This window comes from Lampris incognitus, chromosome 12 (assembly GCF_029633865.1).
Source record: "Lampris incognitus isolate fLamInc1 chromosome 12, fLamInc1.hap2, whole genome shotgun sequence".
Taxonomy (NCBI): domain Eukaryota; kingdom Metazoa; phylum Chordata; class Actinopteri; order Lampriformes; family Lampridae; genus Lampris; species Lampris incognitus.
Genome location: NC_079222.1, coordinates 20377292 through 20401173, shown reverse-complemented (window position 1 = coordinate 20401173; position 23882 = coordinate 20377292). Strand labels below are relative to the sequence as shown.

Genomic DNA, 23882 nt, shown 5'->3' with positions numbered 1-23882 from the left:
CCACCCCCTCTGCTGATCTAGGGAGGGCTGCAGACTACCACAAAACTCCTCCGATACACGTGGAGTCGCCAGCCGCTTCTTTTCACCTGACAGTGAGGAGTTTCACCAGGGGGATGTAGTGCATGGGAGGATCACGCTATTCCCCCCAGTTCCCCCTCCCCCCTGAACAGGTGCCCCGACCGGCCAGAGGAGGCGCTAGTGCATTGACCAGGACACATACCCACGTCCGGCTTCCCACCCGCAGACACGTCCAATTGTGTCTGTAGGGACGCCCGACCAAGCCGGAGGTAACGTGGGGATTTGATCCTTGTGTTGGTGGGCAACGGTTGACCGCCACCCCACCTGGACGCCCATGTCTGATTGTTTATCCAAATAATGAAATTTTTCACTCAAATCATTGCACAGAAGCACAAGCTAAAGGCTAATTTTCCTTGCTTTACCCTCTTATGCTTGCTATGCAAGTGGCAATGGATTCAGTCAAGGTATCAGTTTGAATTGTAACTTAGCACAAAACAAAAATAAGATAATTAAATACAAAATAGAAATTACTCCTTGTCAGGGGGTTCTGTAAAAATTAATGGTAGGGCAGCAGCACAAGAGACACTTCAACACGGTGTGGTCTGGGTAATGAAGTCCTTTGGTTTGACATTTAGCAAGGGCTTACTTTGCTATGAATTGCATCATAACACAGTGGCTTTCGAAGGGGTCGGCAAGTCGGCAAGGGAAGCTGGCAGGGGCACGAACACTATGCTTATCCGAAGCTGATGAGAAGTGGTGGTAGCCTACACAAGAGCAAGTCCTGCTACACCTAAGAGCAAAATGTAGAGGTGAGGTACGGAGTAACATTGCGCAGCAGCCCACTTCAAGCACTGGTTGTCAGGTAAATAACAATGCGCACTGAAAATATTCAACTGAAATTCAAACACAGGTTGACATTGTTCCTGTCTGAAACAAACACATGCCAGCACCAACGGTCTTGAGGAGAAGGGACATTTGAGCAAAATACTCCATTGCACTTTGTTTAAGGCTAAATAGTTTGCAATGAACACGAATGTAAACTTAAGGCAGCATGGATTGAATGTCTTGCATGTTTTAGAAAAGTTCTAAAATCTATCACCCAATGCAATCCGTATACACTCTCATGAAGCACAAAATAATGCAACAACAACAAACAAAATTAAATGTGCACTCTCACAGCCCATTGATAAAAACATAAATGTATCCATATGCAAGAATTATGTAGCATCTATGTTGACAAGTTCACATAAATGGTTGATTTTCTTGTTTTCAATCCACCCTCATTCCCCTATTCCCTTGAACCAAACAGTCAAAATTAAAAGAAGTAATAATAATAACCAAGAAATTTATATCTCTGGTTTTCATTTTTGCAATGACTTAATTTAGCACAGTGAAACCCGACCCAATTTGAAGGTAGAATGGTTGCAGTTATATTCACTTCCAGTTTGCAAAAGAATGTTCCAGTTCCCACCTTTAATACAACACCTGGCCTTTTCCTCCATTAGTTTCTCTGTCAGTTCATAAAACACTGAAAGGTGTTGTAAATAATACAGAAAAGCTGGGAATACAGGCAAAAATTAGGGCAAGAAAAAAAAGGGAAGTTATCAAGTGCATAAGAGAGAGAGAGTTGTGAAAAGGGACAAAAAATGAGAAAAAAAAGAGAAGACTATACTGTCAAGGTATCCAAGGCCAGTCAGCTGGTGGGTCATCAGTCAGTCAAACAGGTCAGTATTTGGGTGGGATGACCACCACGGGATCACCGATCTTTGGCCGCCACATCAGCACCTGGGCGTCATTGGCATTAGGCTTGAGCATGGCATTTGGGGGGATGGGCTCATTCTTCCCCAGGATCCGCGGTTGTTCCTGGGACACAGGCTCACGCAGGACAGCTCTTTGGCCCAGGGGCTTTTCTGGGTCCACATGGATGAGGAGCTGCATCCTCCAGTGGATGGTCTGCAGCACCAAGGTCTCTGAGGTGGTCTGGTTTATGGCCACCAGCCAAGTAGTAAAGCTCTGGTCACGGTGAATGCTGCTGAGCTGAGGCACATTGCTGTCACTGACCGGCACACCCCAAGTCACACTGGGGTAGAAGTTGTCGTTCATGCTAACATTGAACTTGCTATCCTTTTTGGTAGGGCCTACAATGGTGCAAGTTTCAGTTGTGTTACCATACCATGGGTAGTTAACACCATCCGAGTCGCTGATGACCTGGATCTTGCCATCACGCAAGTCAGGGAGCTCCCAACTTGACCTTGAAGAAGAAAGGAATCAAAATTAAAGTTAACAAAGATGATGAATCCACCAAATTTTCTGAGCCAATAATTTCAAAACTTGCCCCCTCTGCTTAACTGTCTATATCAAGGTCTTTCCCTGCGGCATTTGTCTTGACCCGAACAAACACGTTCCAGCACCAACAGCCCAGAGGAGATGGGACGGAAGAGCATAATACTGCATTGCAGTTGGTTTAAGGTCAAAAAGACTGCAGTGGACATGAACACAAACTTAAGCCAACCTCAGTTGGATGTTTTGAAATGTTGGAATATTTTTTTAAGTACTAAAATCTAAATCCTCCAACAAAAACAAACAAACTGAAAGCATTTTCTCTCAGCCCATAATTGAAAATACAATGAGTATGCAAAATATGTTTGTATAAAGAAGCATGTACGCTGATATGTTGATATAAATATTTTGAAGTTTTGAAATATCATATATATATTTTTGAAACTTCTTCTCCCACGTCCTTTGATTCAGCCTGCAGTTGATCATCTTCTTTACAAAACAAGTGAAAGCACAACCTTTCTCCTCCATCATCCAGTGTTGATGAGGAGGGACCTTTTATAGGTGCTCATGTTGGGAAGCGTTCTCTTTGCAATGCTCTATCCTACATGAAACTGCTTAGTATTTATTCGCAATCTAGAATAGGCTCTTTTTTACTCAATGTTTAATTAAGGATGAAGAGTAAACGGGAAAACAGTAGATAGGAGTATTGTCATCCAGGTTGAAAAAAAGTGAACATGTTCTACAAACTACTGGTAGTCATCGAGATGGAGCACATCAAACTACACCAATAGGATGAAAACATGTTGTCTTTGTGTCAGCTTACTTACGAACCCGTGACAGATTAAAGCCGTAGATCTGATTAATACTTCTTTGGGGACCTCGTAAACTCTTCATCCGTTTACCTTTCGATTGTCTGCTCATGGCCTTCCATGAGCAGACAAAACTGAAATGTTCTTTCTCTTAAGTGGATAATGAGCATTATTGTTATTATTATTATTTTATTTTGATATACCTTATTGATCCCCGTGGGGAAATTCCTCTCTGCATTTAACCCATCCTAGCTGTGTAGCTAGGAGCAGTGGGCAGCCGCCGCACAGCACCCGGGGACCAACTCCAGTTCGTCTTGTCACGCCTCAGTCAGGGGCACAGACAGGAGTGTTAACCCTAACATGCATGTCTTTTTGATGGTGGGGGAAACCGGAGCACCCGGAGAAAACCCACCGCAGACATGGGGAGAACATGCAAACTCCACACAGAGCACGACCTGGGATGACCCCCAAGGTTGGACAACCCCGGGTTCAAACCCAGGACCTTCTTGCTGTGAGGCGACAGAGCTACCCACTGCCCCACCGTGCCAATCCGACCGCCACCGTGCCACCCATTATGACTGAATAAAAGTGTAATCATCAGCTACGTGAAATGCTGCCTGCTTTGTCTAACCCACAAAACATAATGTTGTGTTGTCATCCAAAGGGTCATATTAGCATTGGTCCCTTGTCTGTGTCTGACTGTGTCTGTAATGATAGGTTTGGAAATACAAAGGTATTAAAATTGAAGTGTGTGTGTGTGTGTGTGTGTGTGTGTGTGTGTGTGTGTGTGAGACAGAGAGAGAGAGAGAGAGAGAGAGAGAGAGAGAGAGAGAGAGAGAGAGAGAGAGAGAGAGAGAGAGAGAGAGAGAGAGAGAGAGAGAGAGAGAGAGAGTCTCCGAAACAACTTTGAGCAACCTCATTTCACGTTTATTTAGAAGCACAATCTCAGAGGACAAAATACCACTCTCACTTCCCCAAATACACATCTGCACTGGATTTACTAAGCAGGAAAATAATCTCTGATTTGTCATTTATCATTGGATGGCTGGACAGACATTTAATTAAGACAAGGAATAAGCAATGAATAGTCCCCCCCCCCTTTTCACCAGAAAAAAAGGAGAACAACACTCTAATAAAGTAATTATCACCAACAGAGAACAGAATAGTGGTTGTTTGTTTTTGTTTTTGTTTTTTCTAGCAAAATATAGACTGAACATACTGGTCACCTTCATGCCTCTGGGTTTAAAAGTATAAAGTAGATATAGATACATAAATGGTACACGAGGTTGTTTGCCGGCAGATGTAAAATAGTTTGTTTTTCATGCATCCATATCTAAAATGATTCGTTTGAATATTTTACAAACGATGCAAGAATTTGTCTTGCAGAATTTGTCTTCCAGAGACTATTGTATCAATAATCTTATCAATACACTTCAGTATGACTGGTCACCACACTGTCCACTGTCCTACAATAAGCCCAGTCCCCAGTCAATCTGCATGACATTTAACTGAAGTCCCTGATCCCATCTTTTGGGGTTTAATTAGGAGGGCTGCTCTCCTGTGTTGTGTGTGCATTGAGCTTTTAAAATCATTAGGTTTCTATGACTGTTACATGATTGAACCCTCCCCCCAAAATGATAAATTCAATCTATTGAATATGTAGAAACATATGGTGGAGTGGGTGGAGTGGGTGGAGAAGAGTGTCAGGAGTGATTTGTGACAGAAGGGTACCAGCAAGAGTTAAAGGGAAGGTTTACAAGATGGTTGTGAGACCAGCTATGTATGTTATATGGTTTAGAGACAGTGGCAATGATGAAAAGACAGGAGGTGGAGCTGGAGGTGGCAGAGTTGAAGATGCTGAGATTTTCATTGGGAGTGACGAAGAAGGACAGGAAAATGAATTATTATATTAGAGGGACTGCTCAAATTGGACGGTTTGGTGACAAAGCAAGAGTGGCAAGATTGAGATGGCTTGGACATGTGTGGAGGAGAGATGCTGGGTATATTGGGAGAAGGATGCTGAATATGGAGCTAGGAAAGACAAAAAGAGGAAGGCCAAAGAGGAGGTTTATGGATGTGGTGAGGGAGGACATGCAGGTGGCTGGTGTGACAGAGGAAGATGCAGAAGACAGGAAGAAATGGAAATGGATGATCCGCTGTGGCGACCCCTAACGGGAGCAGCCGAAAGTAGTAGTAGAGAATATGTAGAAACATATATTTTCTATACTTAGCACAAAAAGTAAGGAAATTTGTGTTTGGTAGATTATTTCTTTGTTGTAACAATGCTTCTTGGCAATAAATCTTATACCGTTGGAAAGGCTATTTATTTCCCTTTTAAATGGGGCCACATTTGTAAGGAACATGCATTTGTGGGATGAGCAGCAGAGCTGAGTATGTGGGTTGCACCCATGAAAAATTTGCCAAATCTTCTCTGCCAATGCCAAACAGCGTATTTTGCTGTTGCTATTGACTCTTGTTTTGAGCTTCTGGTACCCCAGGTGCTGACAATCAGCTGCCTGATATAAGATTTATTGCCAAAAAGCATTGTTACAACAAAGAAATAATCTACCAAACACAAATTTCCTTAATGTTTGTGCTAAGTTTATATTACTGGGGACAAACTTTGTCTGAATAAATATAAAATAAGATATTATCAAACCCATATGTGTTACATGTCTGGAAAGACAATATCATGAGTGCATGCTGTATTTATCATGGGGAAATAATAAAATAAAGCAGGATGTTCAGCAATTCAATTTTTAGCTAAAGTTATTTGCTATCTGCTAGCTCAATTTCTGTTTATTAGTTTGTTCTTTCTTTCTTACATTCTTTGTCTTTCTTCTCTCTCTCTCTCTCTCACACACACACACACACACACACACACACACACATACACACACACACACACACACACACACACACACATAGATACACACACACACACATACACACACACACATAGATACACACACACACACACACACACACACATAGATACACACACACACACACACACACACACACACACACACACACACACACACACACACACACACACACACACACACAAGATCAAACTGGGGTGTGTATGGTCGGGAGGGAACCGTGCTGCTAATCTTGAACACGCAGCATTAAAACATCCTGCACTGCAAAGGGGGAAGATAAAACACATCTTGGAGGTTGTGTAGACTTGAGGTTGGTACAGGAAGTCAGATGAACAGTGGATCTCTCTCTCTCTCTCACACACACACACACACACACACACACACACACACACACACACACACACACACACACACACACACACAGTTAATTGTGTTGTTGACAGTCTGTGAGCAAATCAAATTTGAACTTTTTGATGCAAATTCTACTTAGCAATAAACTATTGTTGTACTTATGTACTAATACACAAAGTCGAATAATTTAAAAAGCTGCAATTACTTTCAATTGTATTGGTGGTAAACACTGGAGCAAGATATATATATATATAACATTTTTTTCTGATTTTTCCCTTTTTCTCCAAATTTAGTGGCCAATCAATCCTTATTATAGTTCAAACACCCACCCTCGTACTGCATGCGTTCGCCATCTCTCCGGCCGGCAGTCTCGAAGGAGACGCCTCGCCACTTCCGTGACAAGGCAAATCCAGGCCGAACCACTGTCTTTCCGACACACACACAGACGCATTCATGTGACGAACACAAGCCGACCCCGCCCTCTCCCGAAAACAGCGTTGCCAATTATTGCTGCTTCATCGAGTCCGGACATAGTCGGATCTGACGAGACCGGGGCGCGAACCACGGTCCCCAGTGGGCAACTGCATCGACACAAAGCCGACGCTTAGACCGCTACACCACAAAATAAAATTTAAATGTAAAGTTCACTGGGATCTGAACATTACAGAGATTACTGTCAACTAACATGCTCGACTCTCTAAATGTCCATCTGCCATCTATGTGTTAAAGGATGTGTGTTAAAGGAGCTATCAATCAATCAATCAATCAATCAATCAATCAATCAATCAATCAATCAAGTTGCATTTTATATAGCGGGAGCTTTCTGGTATTTATATGTTACACTGGCTAGAGTATTTCCTGGTCTTGGAACTTCATGAAACTGACAGCCATGACATTAAATGAGACCTATACAATGTGCACCCCTAAATTTGATGATACACAGTTATTAAAAGAAACATAAGTGTACGTGGCCTTTCATGTGACTTTTAAAATTAATCTATCTTATTGCCTTGCTTGCATCACAATTGTCAGCTCTGCAAAAGAAACTTATTCAACCACATCTGGGGTCACAACCGGTGGTACACATATGTAACATAGTAGTATAATGTAGCGAAAAGGATAATTGTTGCCTAATGCGGTGACATTTGCTTCAGTCCCCCCCCCTTTTTTTTCTCCGCAATAGTACACGTCCAATTACTCCACTCTTCCGAGCAGTTCCAGTCACTGCTCCAAGCCCCTCTACTGATCCAGGGAGGGCAGCAGACTACCACATGCCTCCTCCGATACATGTGGAGTCGCCAGCCGCTTCTTTTCACCTGACAGTGAGGAGTTTCACCAGGGGGACGTAGCGCGTGGGAGGATCACGCTATTCCCCCCAGCCCCCCCCCCGAACAGGCGCCCCGACCGACCAGAGGAGGCGCTAGTGCAGCAACCAGGACACATACCCACATCCGGCTTCCCACCCGCAGACACGGCCAATTGTGTCTGTAGGGACGCCCGACCAAGCCGGAGGCAACACGGGGATTCGAACCGGTGATCCCCGTGTTGGTAGGCAACGGAATAGACCGCCATCGTTGCTCACTTTTGAAATACATAATCGTTAACAACATAGAGGTAACCCTAGTCTTTGCTGGAAGAGAAGTTACTACAGCCAAACATACAGGCGGAAGTTACATTAAAGGTCTAGTCAGGACCAAAACAAATGGGGTAAGAGGAAACCACAGGGTACGTTGGTCTTAAAACTAGTCTTGACACCACCAGCGGTCACACTGTGTGCTTATTTTGTCCATGAGAGACATGCAATTCATGGCTATAGAGAGTATGCTACGCTATACTTTATCCAGGATGACTGAAAAACCACCGGTTTACTTCTGCTTACATCAAAACACCACAAAATAAAGATGAGTCTAACGCCTAACAGCTGCAGAGACATTTTTACAGACAAATCAGTATGCTCACTGAATATTGTTTTAAACGCAGAATGATTTCACAAAATAGCCTCCGATAGCATAATATCTTTGTATCTGGTGCTGAAATGGACTTGCAATGGCCCGTCCCACCTCTCTGGAAAACCTATTACGATTTATAGGTCTTCATACCAGTTGGCCTGTGTAGCATTAAGCTAGATATTGGCCTCCAATTTATCCCCATATCACTCAAGCTCTTTTAATTGTCTATTTTTGATAGCTTTTTTGTTTTTATTAGACAGGACAGTGCAAATGGACAAAAACAATATAAAGAGAAAATGGCCTGGCGGCCTGTCCAGGGTGTCTCCCTACCTGCCGCCCAATGGCTGCTGGGATAGGCTCCAGCATCCCCGCCACCCTGAGAGCAGGATAAGCGGTTTGGATGATGGATGGATGGATGGAGGGATGGATAATATGCAACATATTTCACGGTGGTTGGAGTTGTTTCTTATCTAGGATGGTGTGTTGCTGTGAAGACCCTTGAGGCAAATTTGTAATTTGTGATATTGGGCTGTACAAATAAAATGGACTCGACTTGACCTGACTTGGTTTAGGCCTGACTCACTATTGTAGCTTACGTACTGACTGGCTGAACCACCTAGACACCTCCATCTGTACTTCATCTTGTGATAAGATCTGGTGTAATTGAAAGGTAAAAGTTAAGCACTCAATTTTTTTCATGCTTTTAAATGAAGTTAAAACAAAAAGTGTGTCTGCCTCCTTCTCTGCACCCGTCTCAAATCAATTGATATGTAATTTCAAACTTGGCTTAACATTTTAAGAGAGATAATACTTACATCCCTTTGTTTCCATACTTATTGAAGAACTCCATGTAGTTGCATGCCTGAATCCATCCAATGGTCCATGTCTCTTTTCCGGATACAGGTGGCACGAGGACGCGAGCAAACGCTCGGAAGTGCGGCGTCCGATAGCGCAGCACCACGCTGGATGACTCGTCGATGCTGGTGGGGTTGGAGTCGATGCTAGAGTTCACCTCTAGAACGATGATACTCTCGCGGAAACTCTTGGGCTTACATCTGATACTCTGGATACAGCCCATTGCATTAAATAGCAACACAATCCACAACAATGTCTTGTGGTCTGGAGGAGAGAGAGGCATGGAAACAGCAAATAAAGAGATCACCACAGTTGGATCCACATGGTGTCCAAAACGATCAAATCAAAAAAAAAGTATATTCATTTCAGGGAGGTTCACATAAACCATGCAGCCCCGCTTTAATCCAAAACCATTGCCAAGGAAATGAAAGCAAAATGCAATATAGAAGAGCTCTTCACATTCACAGTGCAAGGCTTTTCCGGGTCGTGCGTAAAAACGTCACTTCACCTTAACAGCGAAGACACAGCTTTCTGTTCCTTGTGCCGAGGTCGTTTCTGTCAGTTGGGTAGTCATGGCCTCGTCAAGTGCGCGCTTTGCCCTCCTCCTCAAGAGCGCACGTCGCTTGAATCTAACGCAGCATGCATCTGGATGGAGTCCTCCAGCGCACCCCGGTGTGTGAAGGGATGGAGCAGTGTCCTGGTTAACGGTGTGCCGTGACTTTATTACAGTAAGGTAGCCTAACCTCTCTTATTAGCCCCTAGTTCAAGCCCCGTATCCACCTAACATGTAATGTAACCTTCATGTTAACTCTTCAGCACCCAGCGTCCTCAGCCTCCAGTCAAACTATTTAGATTTTGCATAGCCCGACAGAGGACGCTGACCCCATAAGAGCAAATAACGATAAGCCCATAACAGCAAACGTCTAAACTGCTTGGACTGGTAGTATATGCGCTGGTAATCTTCAGCAAAGGCTAGCCTCTGTTCTCCAAAAACAAACAAAAAAATAAAAAAAATGTTTTTTTAAAGTGACATTTAACTATAAAAAAAGGCTCATGTTTGTCTCTGTAAATACAGTAGATTAAGGGGTTCACAAATTCGCAGTTTAAAGCGTGGTCTATCTTCAGTTGGGAGAAGAGCATGCAAATCCACCTGTACAACGGTTCCCTGGAGTATCGATAATTTCACCTGCTAGCAGAAATATTGTAATTATTATTATTATTATTTTAAATAATCATCTAAATGAACGGAGCCTCACTTAATTCCTCCGGCTGCCCCGGACGCCTGCCTGTGTGGTGCACGAGGTAATTCCGTTAGACTCTCCTCAGTCCGGGTCCCGTTACTGGTCCTCTGGTGCTGAACATTACCGCAGGGTTCCTCTGAGGCGGCATGTCAGCATGCACTTATCTCATCGGGTTATGGTACACTGGACACTGCAACATCCAAAGGCAACCAGGTCAACTTTAGCCCCTCCGGCAAAACCATATTAATGTGAAATAGATCATCTATAAAGTCTCCATCGGAATAAACGGGCGTTGTTTCAGATATATATATACCGGCAGAGTTGATTTGAGGAACTCCGTGAGATAATATTTAACCTAAATTCCAGCACAAATTATCATTATTATTATTATTATTCTCTCTGCTCGTCCCATCGCGTCTACAGCAGGTTCACCCCCTCGCGTAAAGACTGTCTCGGCGGCTTGGGTTGCGGCTCCTTTATAAGTATCACCGGACGACACTTCCGCTTTAAGCTGCATGCATGACGGGAAATGTAGGTTTAATTATGCTGGTTCTAATAAGAACGCAAAAGTGTCGCTAGTCTGAATTGAAAGAATAGAAGAAGAAGAAGAAGAAGACGAAGAAGAAGAAGAAGAAGAAGAAGAAGAAGAAGAAGAAGAAGAAGAAGAAAAAAAACGATGGTCCCAAATGTCTCGCTTTGCACCACAGGCTGTTGGGCAAAATATGTAGGCCGGACTATTTGTGTGCACCGAGTCCCAGACATGCAAGTGATCAAAATCCAATTTTGATATGCAGTCGCATTAGATTGGGGTTTTAATATTACCGTAATGGATAGTATATAAAGAATTATTTGCTATATTAGCTCTCTCAGGAACGGTCTGATAAATATTCCGGAGTTAAAACAAGACGTGGTAAAACATTATTTAGGTATGATATTATACTACACATAGTCTGAACAAATTTACAGAACTTGCCAAACTAGACTAAAACTTACGGTCTCCATTGCCTTTTGCTCTTGGATCTTTGCATTCTGACCCATTTTGTTCTTCTGTGCCGTTTTGTTTCTCTTCTTTTTGAACATTTCATTTCTTTTTTTACACTACTCTGTATTCCCTAACGCCATGTTATGCCTTATGTAAAGCACTTTGCATTACCTTTGTGTATGAAATGTGCCATGCAAATGAATTTCCCTTGACCCGGACGGGACTTTGACGGGCTACCCATGTTATTGATATGCTGCATGACAATAACCGGGGAGGGGAAATGTGATATGTCTTTGTCCTCTCGGCCACAGTAAGGGATACGTTAAAGCTCAAAACGTCTCGGGTGAGAGGTGTCAGGTGCGCTGACGGGAGAAACGGGAGAGTTTCCGCTTTGTCCCTGTGCTTTTAAGCACCTTGGAGAACTCCCGTCCACAGGAGCGCACGCTGGGATTGTGCGTAAATGACGTCACGTCGCGCGGAGAAACAGATGCAGCAAAGTCCCCTCGCGCCGATAAACGAACACGACTTTTGCATATTTTGGCTTTTAGGGAACTGCGTCGGTCTACGATAGACTCCCTCGTAATAGTCCTTGCATCCCGATAGCGTTATTAGGAAAGCGAACACACGGGAGAGATCTGAAATCGGTCGTGCCGTTCGCATCCGTCGCCTGGTAAGATTATAACACATCCCTCTCCCTCTCTCTCCCCCTCTCTCTCCCTCTCTCTCCCCCTTCTCTCTCTCTCTGGTGCATACCATGCATGTGTCGAAGTAAAAAGCATAGATTGTCCTCCTCACCGGGCCACGCAGAACAAACAGTAAACCTCTAAAACAGATTTACGGATGTGCTTTGTTGTAGTGTAAAAAGAAGCTCATATCGTTATATATATATTTTCTTTTTGTTCGCGGTACGGATCATGTTTCACTGGATTGGCCGAAATAAATGCCACTCAATCCACCCCTCATGCCTGCACGGGTCGAGGTATAAACAGCAAGGGCAACGCGCATACCAGTCGGGCTAAATATATCTATTTTAGGGCCACAAGAAGAGAAAGACAGACGAGAAGCTTAGGGTGAAGCATATCACCACTGTCAATACCCAATCTCTCGAATCATCTTTTTTTTTTCTTCTTTTTTTCTCGAGAAGACGAAGTTGTCTCAATCCAATATGCCCTCCGGTCACGGTATGAGACCCAGGACGCGGGACCGAAACAACGTACTGAGTAGACCCGAATTTCTGTCCCTGAACCAGCCACCCCGAGGTGGTGTCGTTCCCGCTGAGAGAGGAGGGAGCACGAGGCGACCTGGTCAAATCAAGCACCAAACAAGCCAACCGAGTGAGGAACCTACCGAGAGTGCCAACAAGGACAGGAAAGAGTCGAACAAAATGCCAGAAGAAGACTGTATGCAACTGAACCCTTCGTTCAAGGGAATAGCGATGAATTCCCTCCTCGCCATTGACATCAGCTTATCCAAGCGCATGGGGGTCTGTGCCTACACGTCGTCTTCTTGGGGAGGCTGCCGGTCCATGGTCGTCCTGCTCGCACTTACGGGACACGGCGTCACGTGGATCACTGGCACTATCGTGTGTCTCACAAGAAGTAACACTCTGGCTGGACAAGAGGTCTTGGTCAACCTGCTGCTTGGTAAATGCATTTCCTCACTCTCTGTTTTGCAATTCATTTCCCTATAAATCTCCATGTGTGCGGCGCGGTTTTAAGGCTCTTAAAACAAGGTCCCTTTTAACTAGGTTCCTGCAATACATGCTTATTCAGTCGCCAAGTCCATCCTGTACTAGTTATAGTGATTTGGTATCTATTGTGACCCTTACATTTCTTCCTTCCGTGTGTTGTCAACTTTTTGCCTTTTTACGTTAACAACATTTAACAAGGCAAATGGGGGGCTATAGACCACAACACCAAAGGGAAGCCCGCATGACAATTTGCAAGTACTGGAAAAAGGTCTTTAGGTACTTGAATTATACCATCTCGGGCTTAAAATGTCTTGAATGCAGTTAAAGTTTCCATTTATTCCCCCACATGCAGCTGTTGTGGGTTTTAAAAATGTTGTTTTTTAAGACATGTCAATTTATTTTCATACAAAGCGGAATACTAAAAGGATATAAGTGATTAAAAAAATAGGTCTAACATTTCAAATTCATCAGAACAATCAGATCCTAGAACAAACAGGTGCAAGGGCTCAAGTCTATACATCCCAAGGTTTCAAATTCATATCTAAAAGCAGATAATTAAGATAATGAAATTCAACTAACTGCCACCCGGGCTCTCTCTCTCTCTCTCTATATATATATATACACGCGCGCGCGCGCGCGCACACACACACACACACACACACACACACACACATATACACAACACACACACACACACACATACATACATACATACATACATATCGCATCCCCTTTAAACTAATCAGAAGAATAAATCAGATCATAGAACAAACAGGTGCAAGGGCTCAAGCCTATACATCCCAAGGTTTCAAATTCATATCTAAAAGCAGATAATTAAGATAATGAAATCAAACTAACTGCCACTCGGGCTATATATATATACATATATACACACACACACACACACATACACACAACACACACACACACACACACATACATACATACATATCGCATCCCCTTTAAGCTAATCAGAAGAATAAATCAGATCATAGAACAAACAGGTGCAAGGGCTCAAGCCTATTTGTTTGCAGTCACGTGGTTCTGATGACGCGCGAGATTCAGATGGAGGGCAGGAGTTGAAAAGCAGAATGGACGAGATGGAGGGAAGCCCGAACTGTGCTAGTTTAGACGATATTACAAGAGGAATGTATAAACAGAGAATAAGATATGTTGGATGTTAGCCTTATGTTATGAAGAGGAGCGATTTTTCAACTGAATTAAAAGATTTGCCCGACGCAGTAGATATAAGCAACTACCTTGTTCTCCGGACCAGAGTTTCCCAACCCAGTCCTCGAGGAACCCCTATCCTGCAGATTTTCTTGGCAACCCTGAATAGGTACCTGTTTGTAGTTATTCAACCAATCAGCAAGCTGTTGCACACCTTGCATAATTAAAGGCTGTGAGATGATTGGTTGAGTAAGTACAAGCAGGGCTACCTATGCAGGGTTACAATGAAAATCTGCAGGATAGGGGTTCCTTGAGGACTGGGTTGGGGCAACGCTGCTTCAGACATCCTTCTACTCAAGAAAACAAATGAAGCGTACAAAAGTGTGGAGGCATGCAACTTTTTTTTTTGTTAGCGGTTTGGTCCATGATCTTGGTAGCAAGGTGTTCCACAATAGCTGTCGTTTGGTTTTCACCAGGGTGAGTGGCTTGTCTTTTATTGTCCTGTGGATTAACCTAACAACAAACAGTAAATGCCATGGCACCTCTCCATGAAACACCCCATAATTGATTGCTTTTGTTTTTGTATAAGATGTATGTACATGTAGTTGTAGCCTACCCTACCCAACTAAGGGAAATGACGTGAACTGTCAGTTTCTAAAGCACACTTCTGCAGATCTCAACATGGGGAAACTAAGATCAAACACGGCAACTACAATTTCTAAGGTTTGTCTTAGACTAAGACAAACAACACAAAGTGCAGTTGCAATGTCATATCTTAAAATGTTCCATGTTATGGACCAACAGGTCGCTACACAAACATAGCCACATAAGTTAGGTTACTGACTCCGCTCCTGCCAACTGCAGGCCAAGGTTTGCAAGCCATTTTCTCCGGCGTTTTTTTGGTCAATTTCTTGCATTCCCCCCCCTCATGAACAACAACTTTGGGTACTCAATTAAAACTCCTTGTGGTTTCTCAGTTTGATCAATGACGCCATACATAGGCATTTCGAAAGTTTGCAGTAGTGCTTCCTATGTAGAAAAGTTCCTGCCCTCCATCTGTGGTTCGCGCCACAGCAACACAGTGACGTGACGTCATGTGCAAACACTCTATACATCCCAAGGTTTCAAATTCATACAAATTCATATCTAAAAGCAGATAATTAAGATAATGAAATTCAACTAACTGCCACCCGGGCTACCTAATATATATATATATATATATATATATATATATACACACACACACACACACACACACACACACACACACATACATACATATCACACCCCCTTAAGTTAATCAGAACAATCAGATCCTAGAACAAACACAAGGGCTCAAGTCTATACATCCCACGGTTGTCTTTGGATACCAAGAAAACATTTGGATGTATCAGGGGTATTCTGTTTGATGAGGCAGTTATGACTATTATTTCCATAATTTGGCAAAATTAGATTTTCCTTTTAAGATCAAGTCTATGGAATCAGGCCTCAAATTTGATATACAATGAATCAAAATTTTACATTTTTTATGACACAAAAAGTAGTAGCTTTAAGTCTACTACCCATAAATGTGTGCCAGTCAGTTAATTTTCTTCCAGAAGCCCATGGCATTCTCATTGTAACCTCTCTAAAACCAGATATACTTAACTGACAATGAACACATCTTAGTTTGTTATATTAGCATACCAAAATGCACAAAATACTCAACTCATTTGGTTAAAAAATGTTAAAAAAAATAAAAATAAAAATAAATAAAGGATTCTGCTCTTTATGGTGGATTTAATCACCATGATCCTTTTGATATATGAAAGGTAGGGTTGTATTCTTTTTCCTATCCCAGTTTTCATGTTGTCCATCTATTTGTATGTATATGGGGTTTTGTGCGTGTGTATGTCTGGGCTAATCTTGGGTTATTGTGCAAAATCAAATCACTTCAAATATCCTAGCTGGAGCTAATTAAGCTTTAATAAACCTCTGGATTTAAACACTATAAGGGTTTTTGTGTTTGGGACATTGTTCGAGCGCTCATTATTTTTTGATTCAGGGCCATTTGAGCGAAAGTTGATTCATGAGGAAAAAAATTAAATTTCTTCATTATGAAGAGTAGCTGAGCAGTAATTTAAACAGTGTGTGGGTCATTGCTGAATAAATTTAGACAAAAAAAATCTGATGGCAAGCAAGGTTAGCCAACAAAAACTGCAAGACTTTGTTTAAATAGTCCTGTCTCAACTGCTAGACAAAAGATCTTTTTATGTTGCTCATAAAACCCCTATTCAGGTAAATTAAAACTTGCAATGTTAAGAGCACCATTTAAAGTGAATTATTTTCTCTGATGATGGCCCTGTAGCTTTTTTTTTCATGCCTGATTCATGACATTTATGATGGGACATTGGGATAAAACATCTCTGTGAATTTCTTCAAATTACTTGGAGAAAGTTGATTCAGTTCATCTGGACAAAAAGTTTTAGTGGGAGAGAACGTTGTGTCTAGATGAACGGATTCAACTTTCTGGGATTTCTTAACCTGGATTACTGAGCATGCATCAAGACATCTTCACAGTACTGTTCGTCGTTGTGTTTAACTGTTGACAGTAGCACTTTGCACCAAGGCTGGACATCTGTTAGACTCTTAGAACCAGGTGTTGACCCTGCAAACTTTATAGACATCACTAGATTACCTTTGGTTGATGGAGTGCGATGCCCCCCCCCCCCGAACCCCCACCCCTTTTTTTCCCCAATTGTGCCCGACCAATTACCCCAATCTCCGAGCCGTCCCGGTCGTTGCTCCACTGCCGATCCACGGAGGGTTGCAGACTACAACATCCCTCCTCCGATAGGTGGAGTCGCCAGCCGCTTCTTTTCACCAGAGGAGGCACTAGTGCAGCGACACGTACCCACATCCGACTTCCCACCCGTAGACAGGGCCAACTGTGTCTCTAGGGGACGCCCGACCAAGCCGGAGGTAACACGGGGATTCAAACCGGCGATCTCCGTGTTGATAGGCAACGGGATGCACCACTACGCTACCCGGACGCATCTGCAATGTCTTCTTTCATTGGGCACGTTAACAACACGTTAATATTCTTTGCTCCCTGTTTTTCCTTGTTTCACTTCTACGTTTTCATCATTTCACATGTTTTTTACCCAGCGAACACTTGAAAGACTCCACAACAGTCTGATTTCCACTGCCAGCGGTTTCCGTCTTCCGCCTTCGTGAGCTCAATAACTGCTATTTATTCTCTTACTATCTCTTCTCTATATTCTGCTCTAACCGCTTCATGTATCGTACTGACTTAACTGTTTTCTGTGTTTAGTTCACTTATTGCTAGATTCTCTGGTTTTCTTTCTCAAACGACTCTTGTGTTTAGTAAGCAGCCTTTTGTTCCTAGTCTGTTTACTAGCTTCGAGTTTAGCCTAGCTTAGCCATTAGCTCAATTGCATTTGGATTTTCGAAGTTTAATAACTTTGTGGGGGGGGGAATACAGACCTGCCGCTCCCGGAGTGCTGCTAAAATTGTATATATTTGCATTAAAATGAGTTTTAGATCAAATTACAGGGGGAAAAAAGTTATTACAAGCTCCACCTGAAACGACCAATCAAAATGACCGCTCGTAATTTGCGCGTGATCGTGCGCGTCATGTCACTATTTATGACGTGTGTTGGTCGCATCATTTCCTTCGTGAAGTTCATTGCTCTGCCCGGGGGGGGGGGCTAGCGTGGGGGTGGGGCTAGCGTTTTTCAGTGCAGAGTAATAGTCTAAATTTGATTTTTGATTATTGCCAACATGTCTGGGTACAGATGCTATTTCAGAAGCACCATGACTACCATTGAGGCATTGCAGTATTTACAGGCGTTGGACAGTGATGATTTTAAATTGTTTGAAAAAGGGTATTAAAGTTGTTAACATCTTCATTTTTGTGTCAGTTGTTTCGTAACAGACATGTAATGAATTAATATCTCAATTGGGTATTTACCAGTGTTGTTACGATTGAACTTGTAGTTTTTGTAACAAAAACGATATTTTGTGCAGATTAGTTCCATTATGGTGGCATGGTGGCACAATGGTTAGTGCGGTCGCCTCACAGCAAGAAGGTTCTGGGTTCGAGCACCGGGGTAGTCCAATCTTGGGGGGTCGTTCTGGGTCGTTCTCTGTGTGTAGTTTGCATGTTCTTCCCGTGTCGTGGGTTTCCTGCTCCAGTTTCCTCCCACAGTCCAAAGACATGTAGGTCAGGTGAATCGGCCGTACTAAATTGCCCCTAGGTATGAATGTGTGTATGTGTGTGTGTGTGTGTGTGTGTGTGTGTGTGTGTGTGTGTGTGTGTGTGTGTGTGCGTGCATGTGTGTATTTGTGTGTGTCGGCCCTGTGTGGCAGCCTGTCCAGGGTGTCTCCCTGCCTGCCGCCCAATGACTGTTGGGATAAGCTCCAGCATCCCCGCGACCCTAAAAGCAGGATATTCCATTCCATTGTCCTCCATCTCGTTCATGTATATATGTATTCTGTCTTCCTTCTACTGCAGTGCATACCTCCACCTCTCCAGGCTCTCTTCAACCTGCTCCCTACTCTCACTACAGATCACAATGTCATCCGCAAACATCATAGTCCATGGAGACTCCTGCCTGATCTCGTCCGTCAACCTGTCCATCACCATTGCAAACAAGAAAGGGCTCAGAGCTGACTCTTGATGTAATTCCAACTCTACCTTGAACCCATCTGTCATTCCAACCACACACCTCACCACTGTTACACTGCCCTCATACATATCCTGCACCTGCTTCCTCATACAGTGCCACACCTGCTCTCTTGGGACTCTGTCATATGATTTCTCTAAATCCACAAAGACAGAATGTAACTCCTTCTGACCTTCTCAAAGCAAACATCACATCTGTGGTGCTCTTTCATGCATCGAAACCGTACTGCTCCTTGCTAATCATCACCTCTCCTCTTCACCTAGCCTCCACTACTATTTCCCATATCTTCATGCTGTGGCTGATCAACGTTATACCTCTGTAGTTACTACAGTTCGGCACATCACCCTTATTCTTAAAAATCGGTACCAATTTGCTTCTTCTCCACTCCTCAGACATTCTGTCACTTTCCAAGATTGTGTTAAACAATCTAGTTAAAAACTCCAGTGCCATCTCTCCTGAACACCTCCATGCCTCCTCAGGTATGTCATCTGAACTCAACTCTCTTTCCATTCTTCATAGCTGCCCTCCCTTCCTCCTTGCTAATCCACTGCACTTCCTGATTCATTAGCCCCACATCATCCAACTTTCTCTTTTTAATGTTCGTTATTCATCAGCCCCTCAAAGTACTCCTTCCACTTTCTCAACACACTCTCCTGGCTTGTCAGCATATTTCCGTCTCTATCCTTGATCGCCCTAACCTGCTGCACATCCTTTCCAGTTCGGTCCCTCTGTCGAACCAATTGGTACAAGTTCTTTTTCTCCGTCTTTAGCGTCTAACCTTTCGTACAACTCGCCATACACCTTTTCCTTTGCCTTCACAGCCTCTCTCTTTGTTTTATGCCACATTTCCTCTTACTCCTGTCTATTTTCTTTCTCTCTATGACCATCCCACTTCTTCTTCAACCTCTTCCTCCATGTACTTGCACTTCCTTATTGCATTGCCAAGTCTCATAGTCTTCCTTCCTCTCTCCAGATGACAACTAGTACCTTCCTAGCTGTCTCCCTCACTATTTCTGCAGTGGTTGCCCAGCCATCTGGACACTCTTCAGTACCACCCAGTGCCTGTCTTAACTCCTCCCTGAACTCCACGCAAAAGTCTTCCTTCTTCAACTTACACAATTTGATCCTTGGGTTTACCTTTACTCTCTTCCTCTTCTTGGTCTCCAAAGTCATTCTATAGACCACCATCTAATGATGTTTAGTTATGTTTTCCCCTGTCACCTTCTCGCAGTCTCCAATCCCTTTCACATTGCACCTCCTACATAAGATATAGTCCACCTGTGGGCACTGTCCTCCACTCCTATATCTCAGCCTGTGTTCCTCCCTCTTCTTGAAATATTTATTCACCACAGCCATTTCCATCCTTTTTGCAAAATCCACCACCATCTGTCCTTCCACATTCTACTCCTTGACACCATACCTACCCATCACCTCTGTTCCCTTCACCAACATGCCCTTTGAAGTCCGCTCCAATCACCAGTCTCTCCTCCTTGGGTACACTCTCCACCTATTTCTCCTGGATCACCACCTTGCCGTAGTTGAGAAGCTTATGTGTACCAATATTCCCAAGAGCTATGCTGTCCAGAGCTTGGCTGCTGGTAGTGTCACCCATGGTGGTTGGTCAAAGGGGATGTTCCAGACAAAGTGCAATCCAACAAAGACCTCAATGGCGGAACTGATGGAATATGTCTCCTGTTCACAGTGGCAGGGAATGCAGATGAAGACTGCAACAGAGGGTGGTCCCCAGTTGCCTTGGTTCCCCATGCCAATGGACTCTGGCCACCCCCTACCAATGACCATGTGGTTGCTGCAGGCACATGAGCCACTCCACGTAAAAAACTGTCACGTGCAGGTGTTCCCCCATTTTGCGGCTCCAGGATCAGCCTCTACACCCACCTGAGGACCCAGAGGGAGAACAGTCATACTCGTCCCCGAGTGACTGCCAATGATGATGACACTGTCCAACACTTCATCCAACTCACTCCAGAATTCTTCCTCTTCCATCTCACACCCAACTTGCAGGGCATATGTGCTTATAAGATTCATCAACACATCTTCGATTTCCAGCTTCATACTCATGACTCTGTCCGACACTGTTCACCTCCAACACACTCTCGACATGCTCTTCCTTCAGAATTACCCCTACCCCATTTCTTGTCACATTCGCACCATGGTATAATAGTTTGAGCCCACTTCCAATGCTCCTGGCCTTTCTCTCCTTCCACCTGGTCTGTTGCATGCACAGTATACGTATATTCCTTCCTTCTCTCCGTCATATCAGCCAGCTCTCTCCCTTTACCAGTCATAGTGCCAACATTCAAAGTTCCAACTTTCACCTCCACACTCTTACCCTTCCTCCTCTCCTGCTGCCTCTGGCCATGCCTTCCCCCTCTTCTTCTCCTTCACCCAACAGTAGCATAGTTTTCACCAGCACCCTATTGACCAACAGTACCGCTGATGGTCATTGGTAACCCGGGCCTTGGCTGCCATTGGTATGGAAATCTGATTTATTATTAGCATGTTTGGATTTGGCAAAGGTTTTATCCCGGATGCCCTTCCTGATGCAACCATCCCCATTTATCTGGGCTTGGGACTGGCCAGCACTAAGAATGCACTGGCTTGTGCATCTTCAGTGGCTAGGTTTCGAAAAACAAAATTTTCTTTTTATATATTTCATAAATCAGTATAATTTCGTTATCATGTTTCAATGTTATATCTTCTCCCTCTGATGTGTGACTAATGTTTTTTCATGTCTCTTCCCCTGCATATGTGAATGATGGGATTTGAATCTCTCATGTGCATGTGTAGTCTGTCCTCCTGTCAGCTCTACATGGTGATAGTGGTCGAGTGGCTCAGGTCCTGGGCTGTTCCAGTGGCATCTGGACACTGCTTGGCATCCTCTTCATCATAGTCTTCATATATCTTATAATTCCATTATAATTCTGTTATCCTCTTTCAATGTTGTATTCTGTAAGTTGTGTACACACAACATCTATTGACCTTCTGCCCATCTTGGAAGAGAGATCCTTCCTCTGTTGGTCTCCCTGAGGGTTCTTCTTATTTTTTCTCTGTTAAATTTTTTTTTTTAATGGAGTTATTCCTTATCTGATGCGAGTGTCTAAGTTTTGTATTGCTATAAAGCCCACTGAGGTAAATTTGTAATTTGTGATAATGGGCTATCCAAATAAAATCGACTTGACTTGATTTCAAAGAGCTCAAAATAAAGTCAAAGTAAGACCCAGGGGAGGAGATAGCTGGGGTGGTAGGGCATTAATAGCAATGCTCATCGATGTGTTCTCTCACTGTAAAAAACAAAAAACAAAAAAAGAAAACGGGCTGGTGCAGAAGCCTGTTGTTTTCAGTGGTGTTGACAGTGCTCAGATTTAGGTCTAACATTGGTTGGTTTAACTTGAAATGAAGAACCTTTTTTTTAGGATCAATGTGTCTGTTGTTAACAGATATCCTCTTTATGCAGTATTAGCCACACAAGTGGTTGAATGAGAGAGTGAGCCAATAGGTTCCTGAGAAAATAACCATCTTGTAACAATGACTATGAATATGTATAACTTGCAATTTATAACTTAACACAACTCTTTTCTTTTCTTACACCCCTTTCCTACACTCCTCCAGCCCTCATACTTGATGTCATGACTGTAGCCGGAGTACAGAGATTGGTCAAGCGTAGAGGACCTTGGGAAATGACGCCAGGTTTCCTGGACTATGTTGCCATGGATGTATACTCCTTTCCTGCAGCACATGCCAGCCGGGCAGCTATGGTGTCCAAGTTCCTGCTGTCCCACTTGGTCCTTGCTGTGCCACTTCGTATCTTATTGATCCTCTGGGCTTTCCTAGTAGGCATGTCCCGTGTGCTGCTTGGGAAACACCACCTAACTGACACTGTGTGTGGCTTTGCCCTGGGTCTGCTCCACTTTAGCTTAATGGAGACGGTGTGGCTGCCCTCCAGCACTTGTCAGACTCTTATTTCCATAGGCACCCTCAGCTGGAGCCCATTCAGTTGAGCCAATGGTGTATGGGTACGCTAGCAATACAAAGCTAATATTGTGCCCTATTAACTATTAATGCTTATTTCTTACAAAGGTCTTGTGAAGTTCTTGCAAGGTTCATTTCTATTCTATTTTGGGAACAGAGGAGCATGAAGTCGGATACTCTTACCCATCTTTGTGTAATAGCCGAGAGACAAAATAATGACACAGCCGCACAGGACATTCATAAAACTTCAAAATGATTTTTGATAATTCACACCTATACTGCAAGGTCACCTAAAGTCAGTGCTAATTCACAGAGGGGAGATTTAGTGTGATTGCTCATTGGCCTCAAAAACTTCTTTGTAAATATATCCGTGTAGTCATTATTCTTGGCTACACCAATTTTTGTTCAATATTTTCGTGCAAGACCTAACCTGTGCTTCCTCCTTTCCATATAACCCCTTTTCACTTCTCCTTTTACATTTGCCTCTCCCTTTTCACTCTCAACAGGCCTCATCTATTTCAAAACATTACAAATTTACTGTGGATTTCATTGGCAAATCAAATCGAAAAGAAGCTTAGTGTGAGTCTGGATGTACTAATAAAAGTACATTTTGAAAAAAAAGTTAATCAGGTTTGGATGGCACCAATGTTCCTTACTTGCACGGAAACGTGTTTTTATCCGTCTAAAAATAAGTGATCAGAATGTGACCTAATTATATATGTTACCAAGTTTGGCCCATCCCAAGAACAAGAGACCACACCTGTCGGGAATCAAATGACATGCTACGGGGTTATTTTTTAAGATGTCATCTATGCCTCATTGAGTTTAAGCCTCCAATTTAGCTGCAAACATATTTGCCCTGCTCTGTCGCTGCAGCCTGCACGGTAGCCTAGTGGATGAGGGTTATCCATCAGTGGTGCCCCACTGAACAAATTAAGTGTGTGTGTGTGGGGGGGGGTTGTTGGGTATGCATC

At 43.3% G+C, this 23882-nt stretch overlaps 2 protein-coding genes across 3 annotated transcripts; one reads left to right on the top strand and one right to left on the bottom strand.

The window, feature by feature from the left end:
- Window positions 1–1425: 1425 nt before the first annotated feature.
- fam78ab (family with sequence similarity 78 member Ab) lies at window positions 1426–9871 on the bottom strand. 2 transcript variants are annotated; one of them, XM_056290906.1, is made up of 3 exons: window positions 9656–9871; window positions 9108–9411; window positions 1426–2269 (listed from the first exon to the last, which is right to left on the bottom strand). In XM_056290906.1, the coding sequence occupies exons 2-3, from the start codon at window positions 9368–9370 to the stop codon at window positions 1744–1746; spliced, it is 789 nt and encodes a 262-aa protein (XP_056146881.1). In that variant the 5' UTR covers window positions 9371–9411; window positions 9656–9871; the 3' UTR covers window positions 1426–1743. The 2 variants fall into 2 exon arrangements, with proteins under 2 accessions (XP_056146881.1, XP_056146880.1); XM_056290905.1 differs by lacking the exon at window positions 9656–9871 and having other exon boundaries at window positions 9108–9430.
- Window positions 9872–12535: 2664 nt separating this feature from the next.
- LOC130121928 (inactive phospholipid phosphatase 7) lies at window positions 12536–22937 on the top strand. The gene is made up of 2 exons (XM_056290904.1): window positions 12536–13013; window positions 22549–22937. The coding sequence occupies exons 1-2, from the start codon at window positions 12536–12538 to the stop codon at window positions 22935–22937; spliced, it is 867 nt and encodes a 288-aa protein (XP_056146879.1).
- Window positions 22938–23882: the final 945 nt, after the last annotated feature.

Coding starts and splice junctions, on each gene's coding strand:
- fam78ab (XM_056290905.1), bottom strand. CDS start 9,430: ATGCCTCTCTCTCCTCCAGACCACAAGACATTGTTGTGGATTGTGTTG. Junction 2,270..9,107: donor AAGTATGGAAACAAAGGGAT/GTAAGTATTATC, acceptor TTCTTCTTCAAG/GTCAAGTTGGGAGCTCCCTG.
- LOC130121928 (XM_056290904.1), top strand. CDS start 12,536: ATGCCCTCCGGTCACGGTATGAGACCCAGGACGCGGGACCGAAACAAC. Junction 13,014..22,548: donor CTTGGTCAACCTGCTGCTTG/GTAAATGCATTT, acceptor ACACTCCTCCAG/CCCTCATACTTGATGTCATG.